The sequence below is a fragment of the Stegodyphus dumicola genome, chromosome 7, assembly GCF_044657685.1.
Source record: "Stegodyphus dumicola isolate Sdum_Otavi_A_Nest chromosome 7, ASM4465768v1".
In the NCBI taxonomy this organism is placed as follows: domain Eukaryota; kingdom Metazoa; phylum Arthropoda; class Arachnida; order Araneae; family Eresidae; genus Stegodyphus; species Stegodyphus dumicola.
The window spans coordinates 61,105,901-61,131,291 of NC_140774.1; the positions used below are offsets into that span (position 1 = coordinate 61,105,901).

General features: G+C 30.6%; 1 protein-coding gene across 7 annotated transcripts in view; it reads left to right on the forward strand.

The window, feature by feature from the left end:
• Positions 1-25,391, forward strand: part of LRP1 (LDL receptor protein 1) — a 627,804-nt gene that overhangs the window by 482,504 nt on the left and 119,909 nt on the right. For 5 of the 7 annotated variants that reach the window (XM_085820318.1, XM_085820321.1, XM_085820322.1 and 2 more), the window contains 6 exons: positions 2,213-2,329; positions 2,590-2,715; positions 10,168-10,287; positions 11,824-11,946; positions 16,039-16,167; positions 20,244-20,506. In XM_085820318.1, the coding sequence (XP_085676444.1) occupies positions 2,213-2,329; positions 2,590-2,715; positions 10,168-10,287; positions 11,824-11,946; positions 16,039-16,167; positions 20,244-20,506 (878 nt within the window). The remainder of the gene's footprint in view (positions 1-2,212; positions 2,330-2,589; positions 2,716-10,167; positions 10,288-11,823; positions 11,947-16,038; positions 16,168-20,243; positions 20,507-25,391) is intronic. The other 2 variants (XM_085820319.1, XM_085820324.1) reach the window with 1 other exon arrangement.

Here is a 25,391-nt window from a genome sequence, read left to right on the forward strand (position 1 = left end):
ATCCTTTTGTCTTTGGTGTAGCTGTGTAGATGACACTTTTGCATTTTTTCATTTAATAAAAAAAATTATCCCACCCTTTATCTGTAATAAATTGTATTGATCCAGCCATCCAGTTCACTTTTAAAATTGAATGTGACAATTCACTTCCCTTCTTGGATATTTTTATAATTTTCAGTGAATCTGATTTCAGAACTACTGTTTACCATAAACCCACTACTGTTTATCTACCTTTCTAGGTTGTCATGTAACAAACTGTAGCCACTACTGTAGGCTAAGCAAAAAATGGCTTCTTTTTATTATGCATTTCACATTTTCAAAGTTTGTTCCTCAGAAATAACTCAGTTATTTGATTATAACTAAGTTATTTAGATCAGTTGCCACTAACAGAGGATTTATCTCCTGTTGTCATTGATAGTCTTTAAAAAATGTTTGTTTGCCTTGCTATTAAAGAAGCCATTCCACTGTTAGAATTAACATTAACAACCTTGTCTTTTTAATTTCATTTCATATATCTATCAGTTACAAATTTTCATAGACTCTTCAGAAATTAATGTTTTCACTTGTCAATAAAATTGTTTGATTCTTAAAGATTTCACCTCCAGTTTCAATCCTTGGAGAATTTATAGCATATGTTGTCGGTGTGAGTTGAAATAATATTGACCGTACTAAAATGGCTTTAAAATTTAGCATTAAGGAAGATAAAGCTTATGTCTGAAAAGGCAAAGTTAACAATTCTTTCATCAGTGGCGTAGCTAGGATTCCAGTGCCTGGGGACAACTGAAGAATTTGCACCCCTTTCTGTGTGCCATAAATGGAAAACATTTCATTAAAAATTTCATAGCATCAATTTGGCACCGCCTGGATGCTGCACCCGGGGACAGATGTCCCCCCATTGCCCCACCGTAGCTACGCTCACTGTCTTTCATAGATAATTAGTATCAGAAATGTAAACACAATTTTGACTTTGGATCTACAAAAATCATCCAAAAGGCTTCTCCTATTGGTGAATTGAATTTCCTTGAAGCTTAATGACTTTAATTATAATTCAGTCCTTTCTAACACTTATACAATTCTGTTAACTTAATTTTTCAATTCTCATTACTATTTCTGCTGATAGATGATGCTACAGTCTCTTTCACATTACTCCTTTTGGGTAAAAATACTGCAGTGGTTTTTCTTTCATTCAAGATTTGTTTATTCCTGATTAAGAGGGACCTGCACCTGTTTGTCCTCGAAATCAGCAGAATCTTGACTAAAATCCTTGCTAAACACAAGGTTATTGCTTTACCTAATTGTATGTTTTACTTTGACTAGTTTCTCTTCTATCTTGCTTAATAATAAGCATAAAGAGCATTTGTGTTAAAGTCCTGAGCTCTAAGAGTTTCACTCTGCCGACTAACAACTGTGCAGTTGCATTTATTCATGTTAGAGCATTGACAAATATCTTGCTTCTCCCACAGAATTTTTTTGAGGGGGTAGAGTTATCAAGATATGTAGAAATTTGTAATACAATGTCTTGCTATTGGCGATGATGGAATTCCCAAGCCAGCAGGTGTTTGAAAGTGACGTGCAGGAATGTCAGTTGGTCAGGAGAAAATTGAATTTACCGCACATATGTTTCCTTTTGTTAGGTATTGTATTCTCTATTCCTAGATTTTTATAATGGGAAGGGGAGGGTTTTTATTATTTATTTATTTATTTATTTATTGGCTTGTGGTCCAGATATTATATCATTCTGGATGTTCGGCACCTGAATTTCGGCTTTCTGTTATATTATCTACAAGAGAGGTAAGCAAAAGTTTTGTAAAAATTACAGTTAATTACCTCAACAGATTTGCATTTTTGAAAGGGAGGGAAAAAAACAGATTATGGCAATCCCAAGTGGCAAGCCATCATGGGCATTAAGAGTCACAAAGACATTAAAAAGTAGTAGATCTGTTATAACGTTTTAACTGAAATTTGTGTAAGAAACTCTGACTGCAGATAATTTTAAATAGCTGAATTAAGCCAAACTGGAAGTGAAACACACCAATGTCTTCATTTGGGATAGATTTTGGAAGTCCCCCCCCCCCCCCCCCCCCCCCGCAAATCTTTGCTAGACTAAGTTTACGTTTTTACTTAAATTTTAAAAACTCGATTAAATGTTTATGTCTTAAGCAGAAATTTAAGTATTTTGATTTTTTATTTATTTACTTATTCATTTTAATTTTAGATGTAACTTGCAAAGCGAATGAGTTTGCCTGCATTTCAACGAACTTTTGCATATTATCAGAGTGGCACTGTGATGGTGACACTGACTGCGCTGATGGGTCAGATGAAGAAGGCTGTGGTACAGTTTTTTTTTTTTTTTTTTTTTTTTTTTTTTTTTTGTATTTTAAAATCTCAGTTATATGAACTATGAATCTGCAACTTTAAATTTTTTGTTACTTTGCTTATTATTTTTAATTGCTCAAAAAGGATTTATTTTAACATTAATTTTATAGCACAGTTCTTAATATACAGTAATATAAGTCTATATTTTTAATTAAGCGCATAAATATTAAACTACAGTTTATAAAAATAGTTTTGTATATCAAATTGTTTTGCCAGTAGCTACTACTTGTCAAGGATGGCAGTTTGCTTGTCACAATGGGGCTGAATGTATCTCTTCTCTGTGGCAGTGTGATGGAGAAAATGATTGCAGTGATAACTCAGATGAGAATCCAGCACTTTGTAGTAAATATTACCTTTCTGTTATATTATGTTACATAGTGCAATGTTAGAGTTGACTGTCTTCGTATGTAATAAAAGTGTCTCTCACATTAAAAAGACTAACTTTATACTGCATAGCTTTGTTGAGAACTACACTCATGTCCAAAATTATCTTTACATACCCAAAAATGATGATATTCAATGAAATATCGAATCAATGTGATCCGTATTTGCAGGGAATGTGTGAAAACCAAGCCTAATTAGCATTATCCAATCAAAAGTAATCAAACAGTTTGTGATATGCAAATCTAGACATTACGTCTTCCAAGGGTGAATCAAGCGCTTTGCGCAAACTGAATATTTGAGTGAATTTCTGCAACATAGCGTTTGATTTCAGTGTGTAGGGACTCAAAGCGGTTTGTTATGGCTTTGAAGTATCATTTGGAAGAATCTGTAAAGTGGCGAATTATCGGCCGTTTAGAAGCAAGGCAGTCAATCATGGAAACAGCCACATGTCTGAATATTTCAAGACAGACAGTATCTAAGCTATGGAAACAGTTTCAAAATGATGGAAGTGTTGTAAGGAGGCCTGGACAAGGTCGGAAACGAATGACAACTGCTTCTGAAGATCGGTATCTGGCATTAACTGCCCATCGTAACAGAAAGGCTACTGCTCGCCAGTTAAGTTCAGAGCTTGCAGCCGCCACTGGAACTGTTGCATCACGGCACACAATATACAGAAGGTTTAATGAAAAAGACCTTTATGCCAGAAAGCCAAGGGTGTGTGTTTTACTGTCTTCACAGAAAAAGAGGGATCGCTTTAATTGGTTAAAGAACATCAAAACTGGCAATCAGTGGTCCCATGTTCTCTTTACTGATGAGTCGCGGTTTAGTTTAACTTGTGATTCTAAACATGTTTACATCTGGAGGGAGTCAGGAACACGAAATGATCTCTCGAACATTGTGGAATGTGACCGTTTTGGTAGTGGAGGTGTGATGATATGGGGTGGAATAATGATCGATGGACATACGCCCCTACACGTGTTCAGCAGCGGATCTGTGACAGGCCAGATATATCGGGATGAGGTCTTAGAGCCTTATGTAAGACTTTTCAGGGGTGCATATGGACCTGACTTTTTATTTATGGATGATAATGCCCATCCACATCGAGCAAACCTCGTTGATGAATTCCTTGAAAGTGAAGCGAATACCTTGGCCACCAAACTCTCCTGACCTTAACCCGATAGAGAACTTATGGGACTACCTTGGAAGAGCAATTGCACGTATACATCCTTCTCCTAGAGATGTAAATGCTCTGAAGACGGCATTGATGGAAGAGTGGAGATTAATTCCCCAAACTGTGGTTAACAACGTTATTTCCAGCCTTAAAACATGTTGTGATATGTGTGTACAGGTCAGGGGAGATCATATTCCATATTAAATTTGTAAGACTTAATTCTTTTTCTGAATCATTCCTTTTTTTCTTAACTCTCTTTGTCACACTTTATTATCATTTTTATTGTTTCATGCTACAATTTTATATCATATGAAGTTATCTTCAATTTTTTCTTTTGCATTTATGTGTCATCATGTTATGTATGATTCCATGAAAATTCATTAAATTATGAAAGCCAAGGGTATGTGTTTTACAGTCTTCACAGAAAAAGAGGGATTGCTTTAATTGGTGTAAAGAACATCAAAACTAGCAATAAATGGTCCCATGTTCTCTTTACTGATGAGTCGTGGTTTAGTTTAACTGGTGATTCTAAATGTGTTTACATCTGGAGGGAGTCAGGAACACGTAATGATCCCTCGAACATTGTGGAACGTGACCGTTTTGGTAGTGGAGGTGTGATGATATGGGGTGGAATAATGATCGATGGACGTACGCCCCTACACGTGTTCAGCAGCGGATCTGTGACAGGCCAGATATATCGGGATGAGGTCTTAGAGCCTTATGTAAGACTTTTCAGGGGGCATATGGACCTGACTTTTTATTTATGGATGATAATGCCCATCCACATCGAGCAAACCTCGCTGATGAATTCCTTGAAAGTGAAGCGAATACCTTGGCCACCAAACTCTCCTGACCTTAACCCGATAGAGAACTTATGGGACTACCTTGGAAGAGCAATTGCACGTATACATCCTCCTCCTAGAGATGTAAATGCTCTGAAGACGGCATTGCTGGAAGAGTAGAGATTAATTCCCCAAACTGTGGTTAACAACGTTATTTCCAGCCTTAAAACACGTTGTGATATGTGTGTACAAGTCAGGGGAGATCATATTCCATATTAAATTCGTAAGACTTAATTCTTTTTCTGAATCATTCCTTTTTTTCTTAACTCTCTTTGTCACACTTTATTATCATTTTTATTGTTTCATGCTACAATTTTATATCATATGAGGTGATCTTCAATTTTTTCTTTTGCATTTATGTGTCAGCATGTTATGTATGATTCCACGAAAAATTCATTAAATTATAAGTCATAGTCTCTGAGAAATCCGTGAATTTATGCATGTAAACATAATTTTGGACATGAGTGTATATTAAAACCTCTATTGGTTTACAGAAGAAACGGCTTTTGTTTTTATGAAAAGAAATGAAAAATAAAAATAGTATTTAGTACTTTTTTATGCAGCATTTGAAAAAAAGTTTAACATTTATTGCAAAAGTAGCACACAGATTTTGGGCAGTTTTAGTAAAAGGCTTTGCTTGACTACAGAGAGAGCTATATAAGCAATAAATTATATCAATCTAAACAAGTCGAGCATATTTTTCTCTTTCAAGCTCTTAGCATCATACAGAACATATGACACAGTTTGATTTCCATCATGAGCCGAAAAATCATCGAAGTAATTGCCTGATGAATATAAATGATGAGGCACCCGAGCACTCTGCTTTTTGAATGTCATAGTCCTTGTTTTCCACTTGTCCTTGTCGTAGTGTGATTAAATATACCAGCGTGAACTGTTTGTGCAGACAATATTTGCAGTGGCAGGAAACTCAATAAGTGTTACAGTTCAGTTTCCATAGGATAAAGTAAATAATATTTCTTACAAACAATGGTTGTAGGACTACCAGGCCATTGTAACTTGAGAGACTTACCCATTCAGTTTTGCCAAACACTCTCTTTTAAACAACTATAAACGAAAATCAAACAGCTGGCCATTAACAAAATTTAGGTGTTGGTAGATTAATGCATTATCAGTGCTTCTAGATAATGACAGACTAGAACATCTAAGTCTGTCAGTACGTTTTCAGTTTTTATTAGACATTATTTAAAGGTGACAAGTAATTATTTCTAAGGAAAGAACATTTGAATCTTTGTGGCGTGGAATCTCATAAATCTTGCAAAAAATTCGAGATTGGAAAATGGATCTTCATTTTTTTCATCATTTGAATATTTTGAACCATAATCTAAGAACAGCTAAAAGTTTTAATTCAAAACTTTAAAAAAAATGAATTTATTGATATGCAACAGAAGCATTTAGTTAAAAAAAAAGCATAATGGGCTTATTGCAATTTTAGTAAACCTGAATATCATAAATATTACTCTGTAACAGCTTGAGTGCTACATTCTTAATTTTCCTGAGCGAATCTAGCATCCTGTTTTTAGTGTTTATCTATATAAACTCTTGAAATAATCCTTCCTCCTCTATGCTTGCCTTGATTTAAAAAGTTTACATAAAAAGCTTTTTGAATGATTTATGAAATTCAAACTCGTACTCAAATATTTTTTTTTTTTTTTTGGTCAACTGTATATTGTGAAGATGAATTTCAATAATAAACAATTTTAATTATGTCCTTCTTTTACTAAATTTTGAATGTATCTTTTGAATAAATATAGTCATATTTAAGAAACTTTGTTCTTTAACTTATCTTTTATTACATGTAGATATGGAATTTGCTTTAATTAAAAATTTGTATGTAAAAGTTTTTTTATTTAACTTGTATTCTTATACGAAGAATTCAAGAGATTTGAGAAAATTAGGATTTATTCCACCTCTAATTATTTCTATTTATTTGGTTTATATATTTTATTGTATCATTATTGCTTTTGTTATTGTTTTAATAATTGTTTGCTATTATATGATGAATTTTTTAAGGCTTAGGGAGACTGAAAAATTTTTTGCTTGTAAATTAATGATACTTGTCTCTTTCCTGTACTTCATTTCTACTTCTAGAATCTTTCAAAGGCTTGCTTTACTTTTTATAAAGCAAAGAAATTAATGGAAAGAAATTTTCTTCATTTGTGGGCTATAAATATCTTGCAATTTTATTTTGTAGTTGTATAATATTATATTTATTTAATTTGTTTGTTATCAAATAAATAAAAATTTAAATCCTTGGTATGTTATCTCTAGAGGAAGGGAGAGCAACTTCTAGTTTCTCCCCTTCTTTCTTTTAAGTAAGGTTTTGCTACCTGATATTATTGCTGACATTATTTCTATTGCATGTTTACTATCACTTACAGTGTAAAGCTTTAAGGTGTTGATGTTCCAATGTAATGTAAATATATATGCAGACACATGCAGTGACATTTTATTTAGAACTATATTACTTGTAAATTTATATATATCTAGGAAAAAAAATGTACAGTAGCATAATATAAAGTGGATAGTATTTTATTCATCAAAAATTAGGTAATATTTTAATCATTTTATTAAATAATAACTTCTTTCAGTTTCTAGTTTGTAAATTAAGACTGATATTTTCATGTATTCATAATTTTAACTGATAATGTCTTAAGCTCCCCTCTCGTGTGGCTTAATTTTTGGAATTCTTGCTGAAATAAGTTTTAAATACAGTTATCTGTGTATATATATATATATAATAATAATAATTTTTTTACTAAAGAAATATTGATTATATTATCTCTAAATATAAATTTAGTAGAAGTATCAAAAAAGAGTGAACCATGTGTAGAAAGTTTAATTCCAAAAATTGTGTTTTAAAGTAACTTGAATGTAAATTATTAAAAATGTTTTATGGGAACCTGAATTAAATCATGAATAAGAAAATTTCAAACTTTGCAAAAGAAATTAAATTAAAAGCAAGTAATTATCGCTATTGATCAGAAATTAGTTGACTTTTCAAGGGGAACAAACCAACTCTCGTTCAATGAACCATAATTAATAAATACGAAGGTGTTTCATCTTTTACTCAAGTAAGAATGGTTATGCCAAACTGGCAAATTAAGTTAGGCCATATAGTTCCATGAAATGATGGGATTTAGAACACAGTACAAAAAGAACTCATTCTGAACTAAGCATTTTTGCTAATACAAATTTTGAGTGAAAAGCAATTTATGTAGTAAAATTTATAAAATACTTGAGTAAATGTCCCCTGACACCTTCGCTTTTATGCATGTTACTTTAAAACTATTTGTATAAAAATTAAACAGTGGTAATCTTAATTGGAATTATGAAATAGAACTCAAAGTAATTGAAATAAACATTAGAAAATTAAGAAACATAATGCAAAATCAAATCAAATATTAAAAATTGAAAAATTAATATATATATATACATATATAATAAGAAAAAAATGTGAAATGTGTATGAAGATATAAAAGGCCAGAAAATGCATTAATTAACTTACCTTCTTTCTAGTGGGATGTCGGTAAAGTGTTTTTTTTTTTTTTTTTTTTCGGTGTCTTACTCAGAAGGGGTGTGTGTACGAAATTCCATTATTTGCACTGGGGATACTTTGAATTATTTCAGGCGGCGGAACTTGTGAGAAGTAATTTATGGGACATGGGAGGGACTAGGGATGTTTGTTGCAAAGTTCATATGTGAGTGAAAATGTCTGTTAAAATTTTGAATATACTAACTATTGAAGGGATATTAATTAGTTTCTGGCTAATTGTTGTGTCGGAACAAGGAAGAAATTTAGAAAAGGAAAAAAGTAATTTTCACTGTCAATGAGCTATTTGACAGAATAAAGATTATGAAAAATAGGCTCATTTTTTTAGTAACAACATAAGAAAAGTCTGAAAATTAGCTTTTTACATTATATACAATTTTGTAATTACACTATGTACAAATCCTCCAACAGATAGTCATCCAACTTATACCGCCTTCTCAGGTTTAGGAACAAATTATCATATCCTTATCAGTTAAATGATTTAGAGTGAGTATTTAGTGCCTGCTCTTTTAAGACATTGGTTAATAAATCAATTAGGTATTAGTTGTCTTAAAAGAAGAGGCGCTAAATACTGAGAAGGCAGCATATATAAATACCTGAGAAGGCGGTATAAGTTGGATGACTATCTGTTGGAGGATTTATACATAGTGTAATTACAAAATTGTATATTATGTAAAAAGCTAATTGTTTTCAGACTTTTCTTATGCTGTTACTAAAAAAAATGAGCCTATTTCATAATCTTTAGTCTGTCAAATAGCTCATTGACAGTGAAAATTACTTTTTTTCCTTTTCTAAATTTCTTCCTTCTTCCGACATAACAATTAGCCAGAAATTAATTAATTTCCATTCACTAGTTAGTATATTCAAAATTTTAACAGATGTTTTCACTCACAAGAACTCCGCAACAAACGTCCCTCAACTCCCCTCCCATGTCCTATAAATTACTTCTCACAAGTTTCGCCGCCTGAAATAATTCAAAGTATCCCCACTGCCGATAACGGAATTTCGTACGCACACCCCTTCTGAGTAAGACACCGAAGACAACACTTTACCGACATCCCACTAGAATGAACATAAGTTAATTAATACATTTTCTGGCCTTTTATATCTTCATGTACATTTCGCATTTTTTTCTTATTATATATATATTAATTTTTCAATTTTTATTATTTGATTTGTTTTTGCAAAGATAGCATTATGTTTCTTAATTTTCTAATGTTTATTTCAATTACTTTGAGTTCTATTTCATAATTCCAATTAAAATTACCGCTGTTTAATTTTTATTCAAATAGTTTTGAATTAACATGCATAAAAGCAAAGGTGTCGGGGGACATTTACTGAAGTATTTTATAAATTTTACTACATAAATTGCTTTTCACTCAAAATTTGTATTAGCAAAAATGCTTAATTCAGAATGAGTTCTTTGTTACTCTACTTTGGTTCTAAATCCCATCAGTTCATGGAACTATATGGCCTAACTTAATTTACCAGTTTGGCATAACCATTCTTACTTTAATTTCTTTTTCAAAGTTTGAAATTTTGTTATTCATGATTTAATTCAAGTCTCCTTAAAACATTTTTAATAATTTACATTCAAGCTACTTTAAAACACAATTTTCGGAATTAAACTTCCTACATATGGGTTCTCTCTTTTTTGATGCTTCTACTAAATTTATATTAGGAGATAATATAATCAATATTTCTTTAGTAAATAAATTATTATTATCTTACTTTACAGCTATTGCACAAGTGTTAGAAAAACTTGTTTTCAAACTAAGTGAATTTAAGGTCATACGACATTTGATATATATATATATATATTGTAGGCAAGACAGCTTGTCCTCCCGGACGTTTTCGCTGTGGAAACAATTTGTGTATACCTGAAAGCAAAATATGTGATGGTCAAGATGACTGTGGTGATAACTCTGACGAAGAATCCATTCTGTGTAAGTTTCTGATTATGTCCATTTTTTGGGAGGGATGTCAGTGTGTTCTGTATGTAATTGGTAGAATAATTCATAGATAATCGAAATGTTTTAGATAACTTTTAATGCAGATCTTTCTTTAAAAACACATAAATTATTGATGCGTTTTTTCCTTGTTGTTATTATTATTTTGGAAAAGACATTCTGGATATTTCAAAATTTGTAGATTTTTTACTCTGTTCCCAGTCTTGCCTTTACTGTTGTCTCCTCTTCCCATTTTCTTTAAGATTTTATCTATTGGGGATAATCTTTCTTCTTTCCCTCCTTTACTTTTATGGGTTCCCTTAGTGTATTATTTGTAGGGTGGTCTCTTGCCTTCTCTTTGATTCATTCAAGTTTATTCAAAATAAAAGACAGCTTAACTTATTTAAAAATTTGAGACCTCTTGTGCTCCAGTCCATTAAAGCTGCAATTCAGTAATATATCTCAACAATAATTAACACATCCCAACTTGCTTCCATTAAAGTAGCTTCTGTTTTAGGAAAGAAATTTATATTTGTTTGCTTTTATGCAGCCAATATCTTCTGTTAAACACTTGGTGGGTGAACTGAAGAGGAAAATAAAATTTTCTTTACATAAGGCAGTTGCTAGCGAGCAATTTGTTACAAATGAAAATATCATTATGCACCTACAAACTACTCTCTATTCTCTGAAGTGAAATCTCACCCAAAACAGCAAATTTTTAGAAAATTTCATAAATTTGGAAAACTGTCATGATTGGACCTAAGAGTAAACTAGAAACTTCTACAGAGTAAACTAGAAACTCTTTAACAGTGCTAAGAAATGTGAAACATTTTGGGGGAATACATATGAAAGTTTAAACAGTGAATAGGTTAATTAAGATAAAATAACATGCCAAACAAGTATTAATTTAGAAGTCAAACAAAAAAAATTAGCATTATGTTTGCAAATTTTGACAGGATCAAAACTAAAAAATTAGTAAATATAACACTGATTTTAGTTGATTGATTTCTAAATTAATAAGTGAGTTGTTTTTGTAATTTCCTGACTTTTGTGAATTCAGTCTTAAAACTCGGTGTATGCATTGTGAATTTTAGAAGTTTATATAGAAGTATATTTTAAAGCAACTTGTTAAAAATGTACACAAACCATTTCTGTACAATATTCTGCATATTATTTCCTGTTTTCACTTCAATTTTGTAAGTTTTTTGTTATACACATTCTTGGGAAATCATGTAAAGATATAAGTGAGGAAATTTATTTGTTTAATAATCTATTCATATTTTTTGTTCTGTGTGAGATACATGTATATTATATATTGAGGATAACTCTTTATATAATTCAGGTAACAAAGAGTTTTTAACATTTCACGAATATATTCACTAACTAGCAAGCTTATTAAGTTTCATGAAATATCAATAAAAATTTATGTGTTATATACTTCATACTTTTCATATTGATGTTATTTTGTATAATTTTATTTGGAATTCATGCAAATAAGTCAGTTTGTTTTTCATAAAATTATATTATTTCTAGGTAAGCATTACAGTAATTGTGGTAGTCATGAATTTCAGTGTGCAAGTGGGCATTGCATAAATGCAACTTTCCATTGTGATCATTTTACAGATTGTGAAGATAATTCTGATGAAACTGATTGTGGTGAGTTAACTGGGAAAAAAACTATATAGATTTTTTTTTTTATCATTATACACACAGGTGCCAAAATTTGGCATTTTGTGTAAATACAAAATATCTAAGGTCAGTTTTGCTTATTGTTACATAATGAGAGTAAGTTATAACTAGTATAATATATTTTATTGTAGTGTATATTATTAATAGTTATTTGTGTAACTTTTGTTATATTTGATACATGGTGAAAAAAAAAAAAAACTTTTGTTTTAATATTCCAACATATACCAGTGCAAGGTCACCTTCCTTTTCGCACTCTCTGTTTCATATTTTATATACCTGTATTTTGGCTTTTGGTGTGTTTTTATGAACAGTTATGTATCTAAACAGCAATTATTTATTTTTAATATTTTGTTTCCTCACTCATTTTTGGTGTCAGTGATATTTTTAGTGAATATTTGTGATTCATATCATTTAAAATTATGATAATTTAAGTCCTAATATTTCTATGATGGCTTTCACTATTGATTCTAAACATCAGAAAATAAAGCTTCAAGAGTATGTTATTGACTTATTTCTGCTTCTGTTTTCCTTTTGGAAAAAGCAAGGGTAATCTAACATTTTCCAAATTTCCATAGTGCTATATATATATATATATATATATATATATATATATGTATGTATATATATTTGGCTATATCACTTTTTTATTCCCCAAACAGTTGATTTTTCTTGCACATTCAAGTTTTTCTTTAGTAGATTCTTGATTGATTCCAAGCCATAAGAATTTGGGAGGCAAAAGAAGTGCATTAATGTTTTCTTCCGTGCTTTTAACCAGCTGTACATACTGTATGATATACAGTCAAAAGTCATTAATCCGGACTCGTCGGGACTTCGGCGATTCCAGATTATAGATCATCAGTTTAAATCTTGTAAGATGGCATGCAGAAATTATAAAATTAAAAATATGAAACCGTAACTTATGAAATAAAGAACAATTATGATCTAAAGGGTATCAAAATTTAAAAAAAAAAAAAAAAAAAAAAAAAAGCTTAATATTTATTTGTTTACTTTATTAAACATTTCTTTCAATGTAAGTTGTTTAAGTTGCTTTGTTTTTATGTGATAATACATTCTCTTTAATTCTATAAACAGACATAATTTCTTGTTCAGTTACAAAGTTCCGCTGTTCAAGTCCCGTAATTGCTGTGCCGAGAATACCGACTAACTTGTCAAACGAAATTTTTTCATTTTCAATAACCTCTGTCACTTCCTTCGCTATCGGAAGCGAATTATAATGATGGGAAATTTGATTTAAATCATATCAAAGACGGAGTACATTGAGATGAAATACTACATTTAGTAAGGAATTATAAGCCAAATAAAATAAAAACATCTGTCCTGAAGATAAGGATAGTGCTGACAGATCAACTTCCAATTCATTTCATACCGCCGTGCGTTAAAGATAAACAAAGTGTAGATAAACAAAGGATATGCCTTTATCTATTTTTTGCAGCAATTCCACTTTTTGTTTAATGAACTTCGAAAGATACTTTCGCTTTGTAGATCATTTACATATTAGTAAACATATATCAGAAATTCTATTTGCCATAATCGAATTTCAATATCATGCTGAAATATACTATCATTCCCAGGATAAAAAATTTACATGTTTGAGTGCACATGGTCTCCAAAGATTGAGGGTTACTTAACACGTGAGTGCAGGGGTGGAAAAAAATGTCGTAAATGCACAGGCTGAATCTGTGACGCCCATTGTACTTCACATCAGATATAACATGCTCACACAATTTTTAAATTAAAACAGAATGACACTAAAATCCTAAAATAGATCAACAAAATAAAGTTTTATATTCTTGTGAACTTTTTTTTACAGCAAAGGTACCTTTTTAGATATTATAGTAAACTTTAACACAAAACAAAATAGTTAAAATAAAGTAAGCATTCAATAAAAGTATTTTGTATTGTTGATGAATAGCGGACTCAAAACAATGATACATATTTCATTTTTACATTCATTACAAAAAAACAAATGCAGCGTGTTCTAAACAAAAATATATTTTGCTCTGCTCACACATATATTGAGATTTTCTGTGCTTACAATAGGCACATCGGCCCCTTTTTCCTATTTCATTTCGATGTTCCAACTCTACAACTATTTCTGACAATTTTTGTGCCACAATATGAATATTCCTTGGAATGTTTTTTGATTTTTTATTTATTCTCTTTCTTTTATATGGTCTTCTGTCAAATAGAACTTGAGTTTTTTAAAAATGTCCTCTTTTTGCCACATAACCTTATCAGGTGCATTTGAATTGAAAATTAAATATGAATTATAAGCTGCTGCATTTAATAGGGCATAAAAAACAACCATTGACCAACATTTTGTGTTTTGAGCAACATTATAAAATGCCACTCTCTCATTAACACAGTCAACACCATCTTTTGTTTCATTACAAAAAGTTATGATTTCAGGCTTCTTCTTGTCATCCATACTTTCATCAGTTTTTTCATCATTATGCATGGATGACAAGAGAATCACTGTTTTATCCCACTTTGAAACATATGAAACTAAAGTCATCATCTTGAAATGCAAACGAATTCCTCAGACAAAGGTAGTGCTGTGGGCTAAATAATCAGGTGTTTTGAGATTTAAATTTTTGTGAAGTCCTGCAAATACATAACAGAAATTAAGTACCACACAGTTGTCTAAATTCTAAAATTTAAAAAAATAAAATGAAATTTTGAAAAAAAAAAAAAAAAAACTTACACATTTGGAAAGATTGGGTCTTACAGACCCAAGACAATTAATATGATGAAATATCTCCTGCCTGAATGAACCTGTTTCTTGCCAATGGACGTGTTAGGCATTGTACTAAAGATAAGAATGCAGATGGAACATCAGCAGTACAGATGGTGCTATCAGTCTGAAATAATAAAAAATGCATTTACCTAGGTCGGTCCCGCAGACCCAAAACATGCAATGGCAGGTTAATGCAATCCATAGTTTCAATTATAATGATAAATGAAGCAACTAATACCATAAAAGCATTCCCTAGACCAGCAGTTCTCAGCCTTTTGTCTAATGCGTACCATCTAAACAAAAATTAAAAACCTTTAGTACCACCACTACAAAGTACTGCTACCACCACCACTCTTGAACGAAGCTTAGATCGCATAAATTTACGAGTGTCAGAGGAAAAACTCAATCAGGATATTGGGGTTTTAATTTTTGAATTTAATAGTTAAAAATACTTAGCTTCTTTGTGTATCACCTATTTTTCTCTTGCATACCACCGGTTGAGAACCCCTGGCCTAGACCATAAAGTTGCCTCTGCCAGCTTGTATTCATTGACAGAAGGTTGAGGGATGTTTTTTCTTTGATGTTTCTTCTCATATATGCCAACACTCATTCTTCCAGTAAAACAAAAAATGTGATTCATGAGAGAAGACAACCTTTTGCGAATTAGCAGGTCTGCTGTTGGTACTGCCCTGCAAATTCCAACATCTTCCACCAATGCATACTTGTTAGCTTAGATGCTGTCCCACATCTGTCTGCTGTGGAGCCCCATATGTAGTAAGATTCACTGAACTGTCAATTATGTACATATGTACAGTAGTCTTCTTGTTCACTGTAGTCTTCCTATTCCTGTGAGTTACTCCATTGTAGCATGTTGATCAAATCTGAATACACCACCATAGTTGGCATTTATCTGTTTCATGTGTGGTTATAGTTCTTCACTGTTTCTGTGCTGCTTATTTTGCATAGTTCCATTTTGTCATTCATTCACTTTCACTACAGCAGTACACAAATAGTTCATAAACTATGCAGCTCCTGAAATACTGCTATTCTTGCCCTGAAAACTAACTGTAAGTGTAACTGTTTTTTAACTGTAAGTCTGATAAATCTGCCTATTTGTTCATGACAGCAACAACTGTAATATTTCCCAAATAGCTACAAGACACTTTATATACCCTCCAAATCTGCTGCCTTTGTGTCACTGGCTATTTAGCACTGGCATTGAACATAAGAGATGGTCACATTAATGTAACTCAACCCTGTGTATGTTTCAAATCTAAACAGCTGTTTATTTTACTTTTCAGAATATGGACCTTGTAGCTTTGGAGCCTGTTCACAACTATGTACTGAAAAAAAGAAAGATAGTTATGCCTGTGACTGTGTGGCTGGTTATCATCCTGTTCCAGGTGAAAAAGGATCATGTCATGCAGAAGGTAATACTGTTTTATGAAGAAAAATCCTTAATGGCAGATAAAAATGTTGTGTTGATCAGAAATGAAACACTTTAGTAAATTTGAATACATTGTACATCAGTAATTTAATTTTCTTATTCTCTGTTGACAGGCATGAAAGTTTTCCGCGTTTTCGCAGAACCGTTGAGAAATCGCGACCGGCAAATGTGTGTGGGGGGGGTAAACGGAGAACACGCTCTCCCTCTTCCTCTTTTCTTTGTAAAAAAACTTTACACCATGCCAGAGATCGCGAAATACATTGTCTTACATCAAGGTGAATTAGGTGGGGTTTATGTGGAAAGGCGGAACTAGACATGTACGAATATCGAATCAAAGAAAAGCAAGCAACCGTCAAACGAGAGTTGACTTCAATAATTTCAGTGATCGGTGCTGGCGCCATCTGTCGGACATACAGATAACCACTTCTCCAGTATTCTCCAGTACACAAAACTCTATGTAAAAGTTTAAGGAATGCTCATAATTTGTACAAAGAAAAGCTAGAGATAAAAAAGGAGGAGCGAGAATTTAAAAAAAAAAAAAGAAAAGTAATTAAACATTGCAGAAAATAAAGAAGAAAATAAAAAAGTATCAATGGATTGTATAAAAGCTGCTGAAAAGAAATTGAGACTAGCTCGCAAACGGAAATTAGAAAAGTTGGCTGCAAAAGTAGCAAAAAAGAAAAAGCTTTTTTCCTAAAAATTTTTAATCGTGATCAAGTGAGACAGACAAAATAGTTATTTTTTATATTCCTCCTTTAACTATATGTTATTTTATAACTATAAATGACTCACACTTACACTGACTGACACTATCACATGATTACTTTTTCTGGTGTTATATACTGTTTATTGAGCTAAAGTGAAGATAATTGAAAGCTATAGTAACACTTAAATATATGTATATATATTTTATCTCTAAAACTTGTCATTGCCTGGAAATGTGAAGTAATATTTAAGTGAAGATAATTGAAAGCTATAGTAACTGTTATATATATATATATATATATTATCTCTAAAACTTGACATTGCCTGGAAATGGGCAGTAATATATAACATAAGTATGTATATTAGTGTGTTGTAATGTTGTGTACAGTATTCATGTATCAACTGTTAAAATAAGTTACATAAAGAGCATCTTAAAGAAGGTTAATTCATTACAATCTCTTGGTGTTTTACTGATTTTTTTTTTTACAAGTGGAAGATAAAATTAATAGCAAAATAGTAAGTACAACTATTATTTTAGTTTAATTATATGTATATGTTTAATACTTTTTATATTAAAAGTTTGATATTTTATTAAAATGTGTGTTTTTTTAGGTCGCACGTGCGCATTTAGTTTTTGTGTAATTTTGTGTCCGCGCGTTGTTCAGCTTTTTTTGCCAACTTGCACTTTCATGCCTGTGTTGAGAAGCATTTGATAAACTTTTCTATAAGGCAGGTTGCTCAAGTACTTTTAAATATGGAATTTAAAAAAATCAAGTATTTTGTAGTCAGGCAAATACATCAACTTCTACTATTATATTCTTTGACTTTCCAATTTTAAAATAGTACTGCTTCTCCCCCTCACAAACTGCTTTCTTATTCAGAAAGATTCATTTTTGTGTATTATTCTGATGAATTTTTACTGTTATCATGGCAAAATAGATTTAAAAATGTTGCTGTTAATTTAAGTTATCTACCACTTTGCCAGAAATGATTTATTAAAATTAAATTTTCATTATGTTTAAAAAAGTTATTAAAGTGATATGTTAACGTATTTCAAATTGTTTACAAATCTAAAAGATATATTTTGTGATGCATAATCCCCCTTCTCTCTCTCTCTCATTAGGAGCCAGTTCATTTAAATGTTAATAATGGCCTGTTATGCTGTTTTCTGCAATATTGGCTGTTTTGATAAGATTTTCTTGTGTCTTTCACTAGCATAGAAAATAGTTAATTAATAACATTTTTTTTTCCATTTTGTTTACTTTGTATCATCAATTGTATGTATTAATAAGATGCACTAATAATTCAGTAAATGATGTACTGCCGAACCTGTTTTCTTAGTTTTAGATAGTGATTAGCTTCTTTTAGAAGTGATGTATTGCTTCCAAATGAATTGTTAATCTCTAACATTGCCTTGCAAATGCTAATTCTGATACATTTTTACTGTTATTCTGAAAAATAAATTTTAAATTATTGTACCTATGGTAGAAAAATCAATTAACCAGTTAGTAATGTTAAATGCATTCAGCTTTTACATGATTATTCCAGTTTCAAATTTGAGATGCAATGTTGAATGTCTGTGGATAGATGCAATGTTGAATGTCTGTGGATGATTCTGACAATGGTTCACTCTAGCAATGAGTTGAATAACAAAATTTTGACATTGGCATGAATGCCATAAAATTTCAGTTTTATGATACTTTTTACTGGTGATTATTTGCTTGGTATTTTCATTTTGAAAACAAATATAGTTGCTGAAGAAAGTACTATTAAAAACAGGTTTGTTTGATTTCATTCCAGTAATAAATATTGGGGAGGGATGTTATTGGCAGGATCTAAATGTTATATTGTACATCTCAGTTTACGTCAACTTATATTGTGCAGAAACTTCTACTATTTTAAAAGAAACAGGATGCATATGTGAATCAAAATTTTTAGCACCCATTTTTTTATAATTATCACTATTGTCATCACTCCTCCACAGCAGATCTGTTAGATAAAAGCCGCCTTTAAGTGAATGCATCATTATTTCATTGCAATAAAAACTGCTGTGACTGAATTTAAAGTATTTAAATTGAGTTTTAGTTTTATGAAAGTGAATCTAATTAAAAACATTAATTAAAAAAAGGAAAATTCACGGTCCAAATTTGGAAGGAGAGGGGAAGAAAATTTTAGTATTTAATAGAAAACCTGAGATACAATGAAAAAAAGAAAACGGCAATGGAACTTGATTACTCAGATTTCAGTATATTGAAATGAAACTCAAAATATAATGTTAAAAGTTTTAAAGTTGTCTTTTCTTAAGAAATTTAAGTTTTCAGTTACTTACAAATTCGTCTTCTGCCTTGAGCTTTGTCATACCAAAGTTCAGTTGTACTTACATATGTATTATCATTTTTAATAATTGTACTGTCTTTTAGAGATTTAGTTCCTTATTAATATATGTACAAGCTTCATGTCCTCAATTAAATACTTGAAAACCTCTGTCACAATAACATTTCTGCAAGAGGTCAGAGATCTTAAATAAAATAACTTAATTTGTGATAAAGGGAGAATCATGTCATTGTCTCTTAAACACTGAGTATTCTTTGTGAAAATTAATGTTTCAGGCATAATTTATTTATTAATTATTTATCAATAATTTATTCCTGTCCTCATAATATTCATTGAAAATAGTACTGCCTTTTTGTTTGAGATGTAAAAAATTATAACAGTTATTTCTGAAGTAATATCCATTGGAATGCAAGCACTTGCTGCTGCATTCCTAGAAGTGTTAATTAAATACACACAACTGGCAAGTGCAACATTTTAAATAATTTAAACTGTCTGAAAATATTAGCATATGTGATATATATATATTAGCATATTAGCATTTGCATATGTGATATTTTTGATGATATTATAATTCATTTTTGTATGAATTTCACCAATTGAAGAGTGTTTTACATATTGTGATTATATATGCTTTAAGATTTGGGAAAATAAATTATAACTAACAACACAACCATAAAAATAAGGTATATGAAGTACTATATTTTCATTGTTTGTTGCTATTAAAGTAACACGAGTTTAGTATATAAAGTACTGTTATTCAATATCACGTGATAAAAATTGCTAGCTTCTAAAATTGTTCTAAATGTTCACGTGCCTTCCACATCATCCAGGCACGTTCATCGCAAAATGTAGGGCTGGTCATAATGTTTTGGCTCTTGAGTGTAGGTCCCAACAGTCAGAAAAGACAATTTGACAAATAATTATAAAGATTTAATTTTATTTCTAGTAAGTTTGATAAATATTGTTTTATTCATATATTTTACTAGTCTTGATATATATGAAAATAATTTGTGTTTTTAGGTAAAGAAGCTGTGATATATTTAGCAAGTGAAAATGAGCTTAGACAAGTAAATCCATACAAACCTTCAGCTGAAGATTCAAATGATGTTCTTAGTCCTGAAATTAATAAAAATCGAATCGATTCTGTAGATGTTTTGTATACAGATACAGAAATTGTAGTATTTTGGGTTAATGTCCATCAAAGAGCTATATATCGTTACAGATATTCTAATTCAAGTAATGCAAATCCTAGACTGAAAAGAGAAGACAACCCTGTGGTTATTGTAAGTTACTTCACTTATTTAAGCCAGTATTGTTTAATTTACTTTCAATGCTGCCTTTTAAATTCTAATTTTGTATTAACTAACGGAGAGTAAAGAGAATTCTCGGCATTTTCTTGTTTCTGAATTGATTGAGTTGAAAGTAAATGCTGTCACTAGTGTTTTATATATATATATATATATATATATATATATATATATATATATATAATGAGGTATTCAAGTTTTTAAATCGCTTTATCCAGTGTCTCTGTATTTAAGGAATACTATACTGTGTACAGTCAAAAGTCATTAATCCGGACTCGTTGGGACTTCGGCGATTCCGGATTATCGATTTTTCCAGATTATAGATCATCAATTTAAATCTGGTAAGATGGCATGCAGAAATTATAAAATTAAAAATATGAAACCATAATTTCTGCCCTGAAGATAAGGATAGTGCTGACAGATCAACTTCCAATTCATTGCCCACTGTGGCGTCCCAACGACGCAGAGCAGTGTGAAATTGATAAACAAATTTCGGAATGGTTAGATAAACAAAGGATATGCCTTTATCCATTTTATGCAGCAATTCCTCTTTTTGTTTAATGGACTTTGAAACATACTTTCGCTTTGTAGATCCTTTACATATTAGTAAATATATATCGGAAATTCTATTTGACATAATCGAAAGTTTAAGCTTACTTTTATAAAATTGCTCTAACAGTCTGCAAAAAATAATAAGCCGGATCCAATTCGAAGATTAAGGAACAACTCAATCTGCAACATTAACTGAATTAGATAATTTTAGCTTAGCTTATACCATCCGTTATACATTAAACGCGCATGCGTAAACGTATTTCGGGCCTGCGCAGAAAGTTTGTAGCTTTGAGGTCCGGATTATGGGTGTCCGAATTAACGACTTTTGACTGTATAATAAAGTTTCCAAGCTTTTAAATCAACTGGTTCAATATTAAATCAGTATTTAAATCAATTTGTTAGTTTGTATTGAAGGAAAAATGTACTGTAGTAATTTGTTTTGAAAATCTATGCCATAATATTTTATTACCTATATTTCTTAATTCATTATCATTGTTTAATAATAACTGGTTCCATTTTTAACTAAAAGAATATTATAAAAGATAATTGCTAATAGATCATGAGAGTCATTGTTGGAGTTATAAATCTGAGTTATAATTTATTGTATTCCTTCTTTGTCTCTATACAGAGTCTGGGAGATTCAGTGGAGAAACTCATTTAAGATCTTATTATGAAAAAAGAGAGCCCATTAATTATTAACTTAACTTTAGCATTTTTATTTTGAATTATTATTAAATAAAATTTCTTTTTGGAAGTTCCTTTGATATATCTGAATTAAATCTTATGTAAAAACCCATCAGATACGCAGGTTTGAATGTATGCTAATTAATATGGAAATATTGATATGCCGAGTAACATTGAAGTATTGGTTCTGATGAAAATATTCCGCAGTATACCAAAATACGTAAAATCAAGGCTAAATAATTAATATCTTGATAGTCTCTGTAGGTATTTGCTGTTCTTAAGCAATGGCTGGTACTTTTTGGCATTTATATCACTAATGTAATTGATGAAAGATGTTTTTATTTGCATTTATTATGTATCTATGCATATAAAATTTCTCTCTACCTATCTTACTTGCACTGTAATGTATACATAAAAACCAAAAGTCTGTGATAGCAATAGCGATCCTGTTAGTACGATGTTAATAGAGCTGGTTGCCATAGTCATAGGTCCAGTTTCAAATCATGAAGAAGAGATGCATGTTTGTAAGTGTCTTTGTGCCATGGAGACACATAAAATACTATTGAACAAAAAGTTCTGTTGAGAGATTGCTAGTAAAGAGAGAAAGGTAGGAGGCTTTTGGTTCTATCTTCTGAAGTGAACCACTATGAAACTGTCTGCTGGTGTAATTTGATCAACCTTGGGTAATATTCACAATATTGAATGGGTTCAACCATTCCTGGCAAATGCATAATTAGCAAAGGACCAAGCCATTGTGGAGATGAGGATGATAAAATTCTTTAATGCCTTATTAGTTTTAATCATCTGTATATTTGTGCTTCTTATACTTACATATTCCCTATATTTAGATGATAAAGACTTGCTTTATTTAAATGGTAATAGTGATTTTTAAAAAATTTCTTTGTGTTGAAAATTTTTTAATAAATTACATAATTTATTATGAAAAAGGCTAATTAATAGGATTTGCCTGTGTGTAGAACTTTTTGTAGGGCTCTTTCCATTTATGTTATGCACTCACGTGCAAAATTAAGAGAATTTGCAAATTATGCCAAATTTTACGAAGAGTATTGAACCGAATGTACTAATTATGCAACTGAAGAATTATGGAAATATTCAGAATCAATTCTCTGAGCATTCACATGTATCTGCAGAGCAGTGGTTGTAAGTGTATGAGTGATTTTCAGCTATTTATACTAGCTACTATATATCAGTGATGCTTGTGCTCGCTCCTTCATGACATTTGCAGGGTTTGTACGGTCCTTAAGAGTCCTTAAATTTTTTTAATTGATTTTTGGTCCTTAAAAGTCCTTAATTTTGGCCAAAATCAGTAGAAGATCCTTAGTTTTAATCATCTGAAATTTCTCTCTGTTTTTACAACTGCCATTTTGAGAGTGAATTAGCATTTTGGAGGAATATTTTTGGCAATTCACTGACGTATATGGTTATCTTTTGAATGGGTTCATGGGTTATAATTTGTTTCTATTTCTAACATAAATGATGGGATACTCGAGTTTCTAAGCAAGAAGTGAAACATAAGCATTTCGAAATTCACTTTTTCTAATAAAGTGCTCTTAAACAACTTTTCGCTTTTGGGGTTGTGAATTCTTTTATTAAATGGTTCTAATTTGACAACTTGTCAACATTTTGGCGATTTTAAGATCAGTTTCTATAGAAAATTTTTAATTTCTAGATCTGAGAAGTTTTCAGCGATTTTTTTAAAACATCATAACATTGATAAATTTCATTAAAATAATGGTATAATATATTAGAACTATATTTAAAAAATAACATTAAAATAAAACATTTTTATTTTTCGCTGTCATATTATAAAGTTTCATTTTGGCAACTTATTATACAATATTTTAAATCTGAAAAATAAACAAGGTATATAGCTATAAAGCATAAGTTACGAAACAGCTCTTAGTAAAAACAAAATTAGGGGTGTACTCCAACTGTGCTAATGAAAATCCCCCCCGGGTCGAGCTATGTCCAACTGCGCCAATCAAAATTTCTTCTCCCTGCTGCCTACACGGTTACAATTTAACTTTTCGAAGCCAATTGTAGCCAAGAGGAAAATAAAAATAAATAAATAGAATTACATATCACAAGAACAAGTAAAAACTATCTAACAAGCAGGCTAATTATTTGAATAACAGTAATAAATGTGGGACCTAACAAAGAAAATAAAAGGTATTGGTAAACATACATATTAGCATTACAAACATTTTTCATTTATTATAATAATATCAAATTAAATAATTATAAAGCATACAAATTATATTTTTAATAAATTACATCAATAATAGTCAAGATGTCTGAACTAGACTGGAAAATTTAATAGAGTTCACTTGCGTGCAAAAAATTATTCCATATCAAAGTGTGTTAAAGTGTGCTAAAAATATCTTTTGTTAATTAAAGTAATCATGTAAATGTTTGCAAAAATTAAATTTAGTTAAATTTTAAAAAAGCTTAGCATGAAATCTAATATAACAACATTACTATGCATTAGGAACACTGATGTATAAATTGTAAATAAATTAAATTCATTATGCTAAGAAGTTTTTTCTAAAATTTTCTAGAAGAAAGGAATTAGATAAACAATACTGCAAATTAATATAATCAATCAGGCCTCTTAATAAATAAAAGTTAATTTTTTTAACCAAAATTAAAAATTGGGATGCAAACGTTTGAGTAATATACTTGGAAATATCTGAACATACAATTAATTAGAAATGTATAATTAAATTAATAACAAGCTAATTAACAGTAACATTAAGCTTAATTTCATTCAATCTAAAACAAGCAATCGATCAGGAGCTCCACATAACTGAAGTTTTAATGCTATTTTACGTAGATTTGAGTATAAAATAAAAGTTCCACTTGTGAAACAAGTGAATAATGTACTGATAGTCAACAGGAATTAAAATACAGTGGTTAAAAATATAACTACTTGTCAGAAGGTATGCAAAGTTGCTATGGCTAGAGAAATTGAATAATTATAGAAAACTCTTAAAGTTAATCGCTAGAGTGTGAAAAGAAAATTCTGGAATAAACATGTTAAGAAAGTTAGACGGAGAAATAATCCTTAATTTATTGATATCCATATAAACTCTATACTTTTGGGAAAATGTTGCATATAATTTGCACTGAGGTATCAATCACTGAAACCAAGTTAATTTCTTTCCTTATTTTTTCTAATTAGAGGGATTTGTATAAAGATATGCTCAGGTAAAGATGAAAATTTTTGCAATATTTTTAAAGAATGAATTAAAAAAGTATTTTTACTTCATGAACTGAAATTTTTACACTACATTTTTACACAGTAAGTAAGTACAAAAAAAAAAAAAAAAAAAAAAAGAAAGAAAGAAAGAAAGAGCTGGGGGATCACTGGGACTAGGAACTTCGGTCGAACTACCAATGTTTAGTGACTTTTCTGCTTGATCATAAGACCTTTTGAAATTTGGGTGAACAATATATTAAAGAAAATAGAAGATACAGCACACGTAAAAACAAAGGTGGGCTCAATTAGGGATTTACATGTTTAATGAATGAGTTAAACTTACCTGTATGCCATTATGAAATACACTCATCTCCATAAATTAAGGATAATGCAAAATCAGGCAAA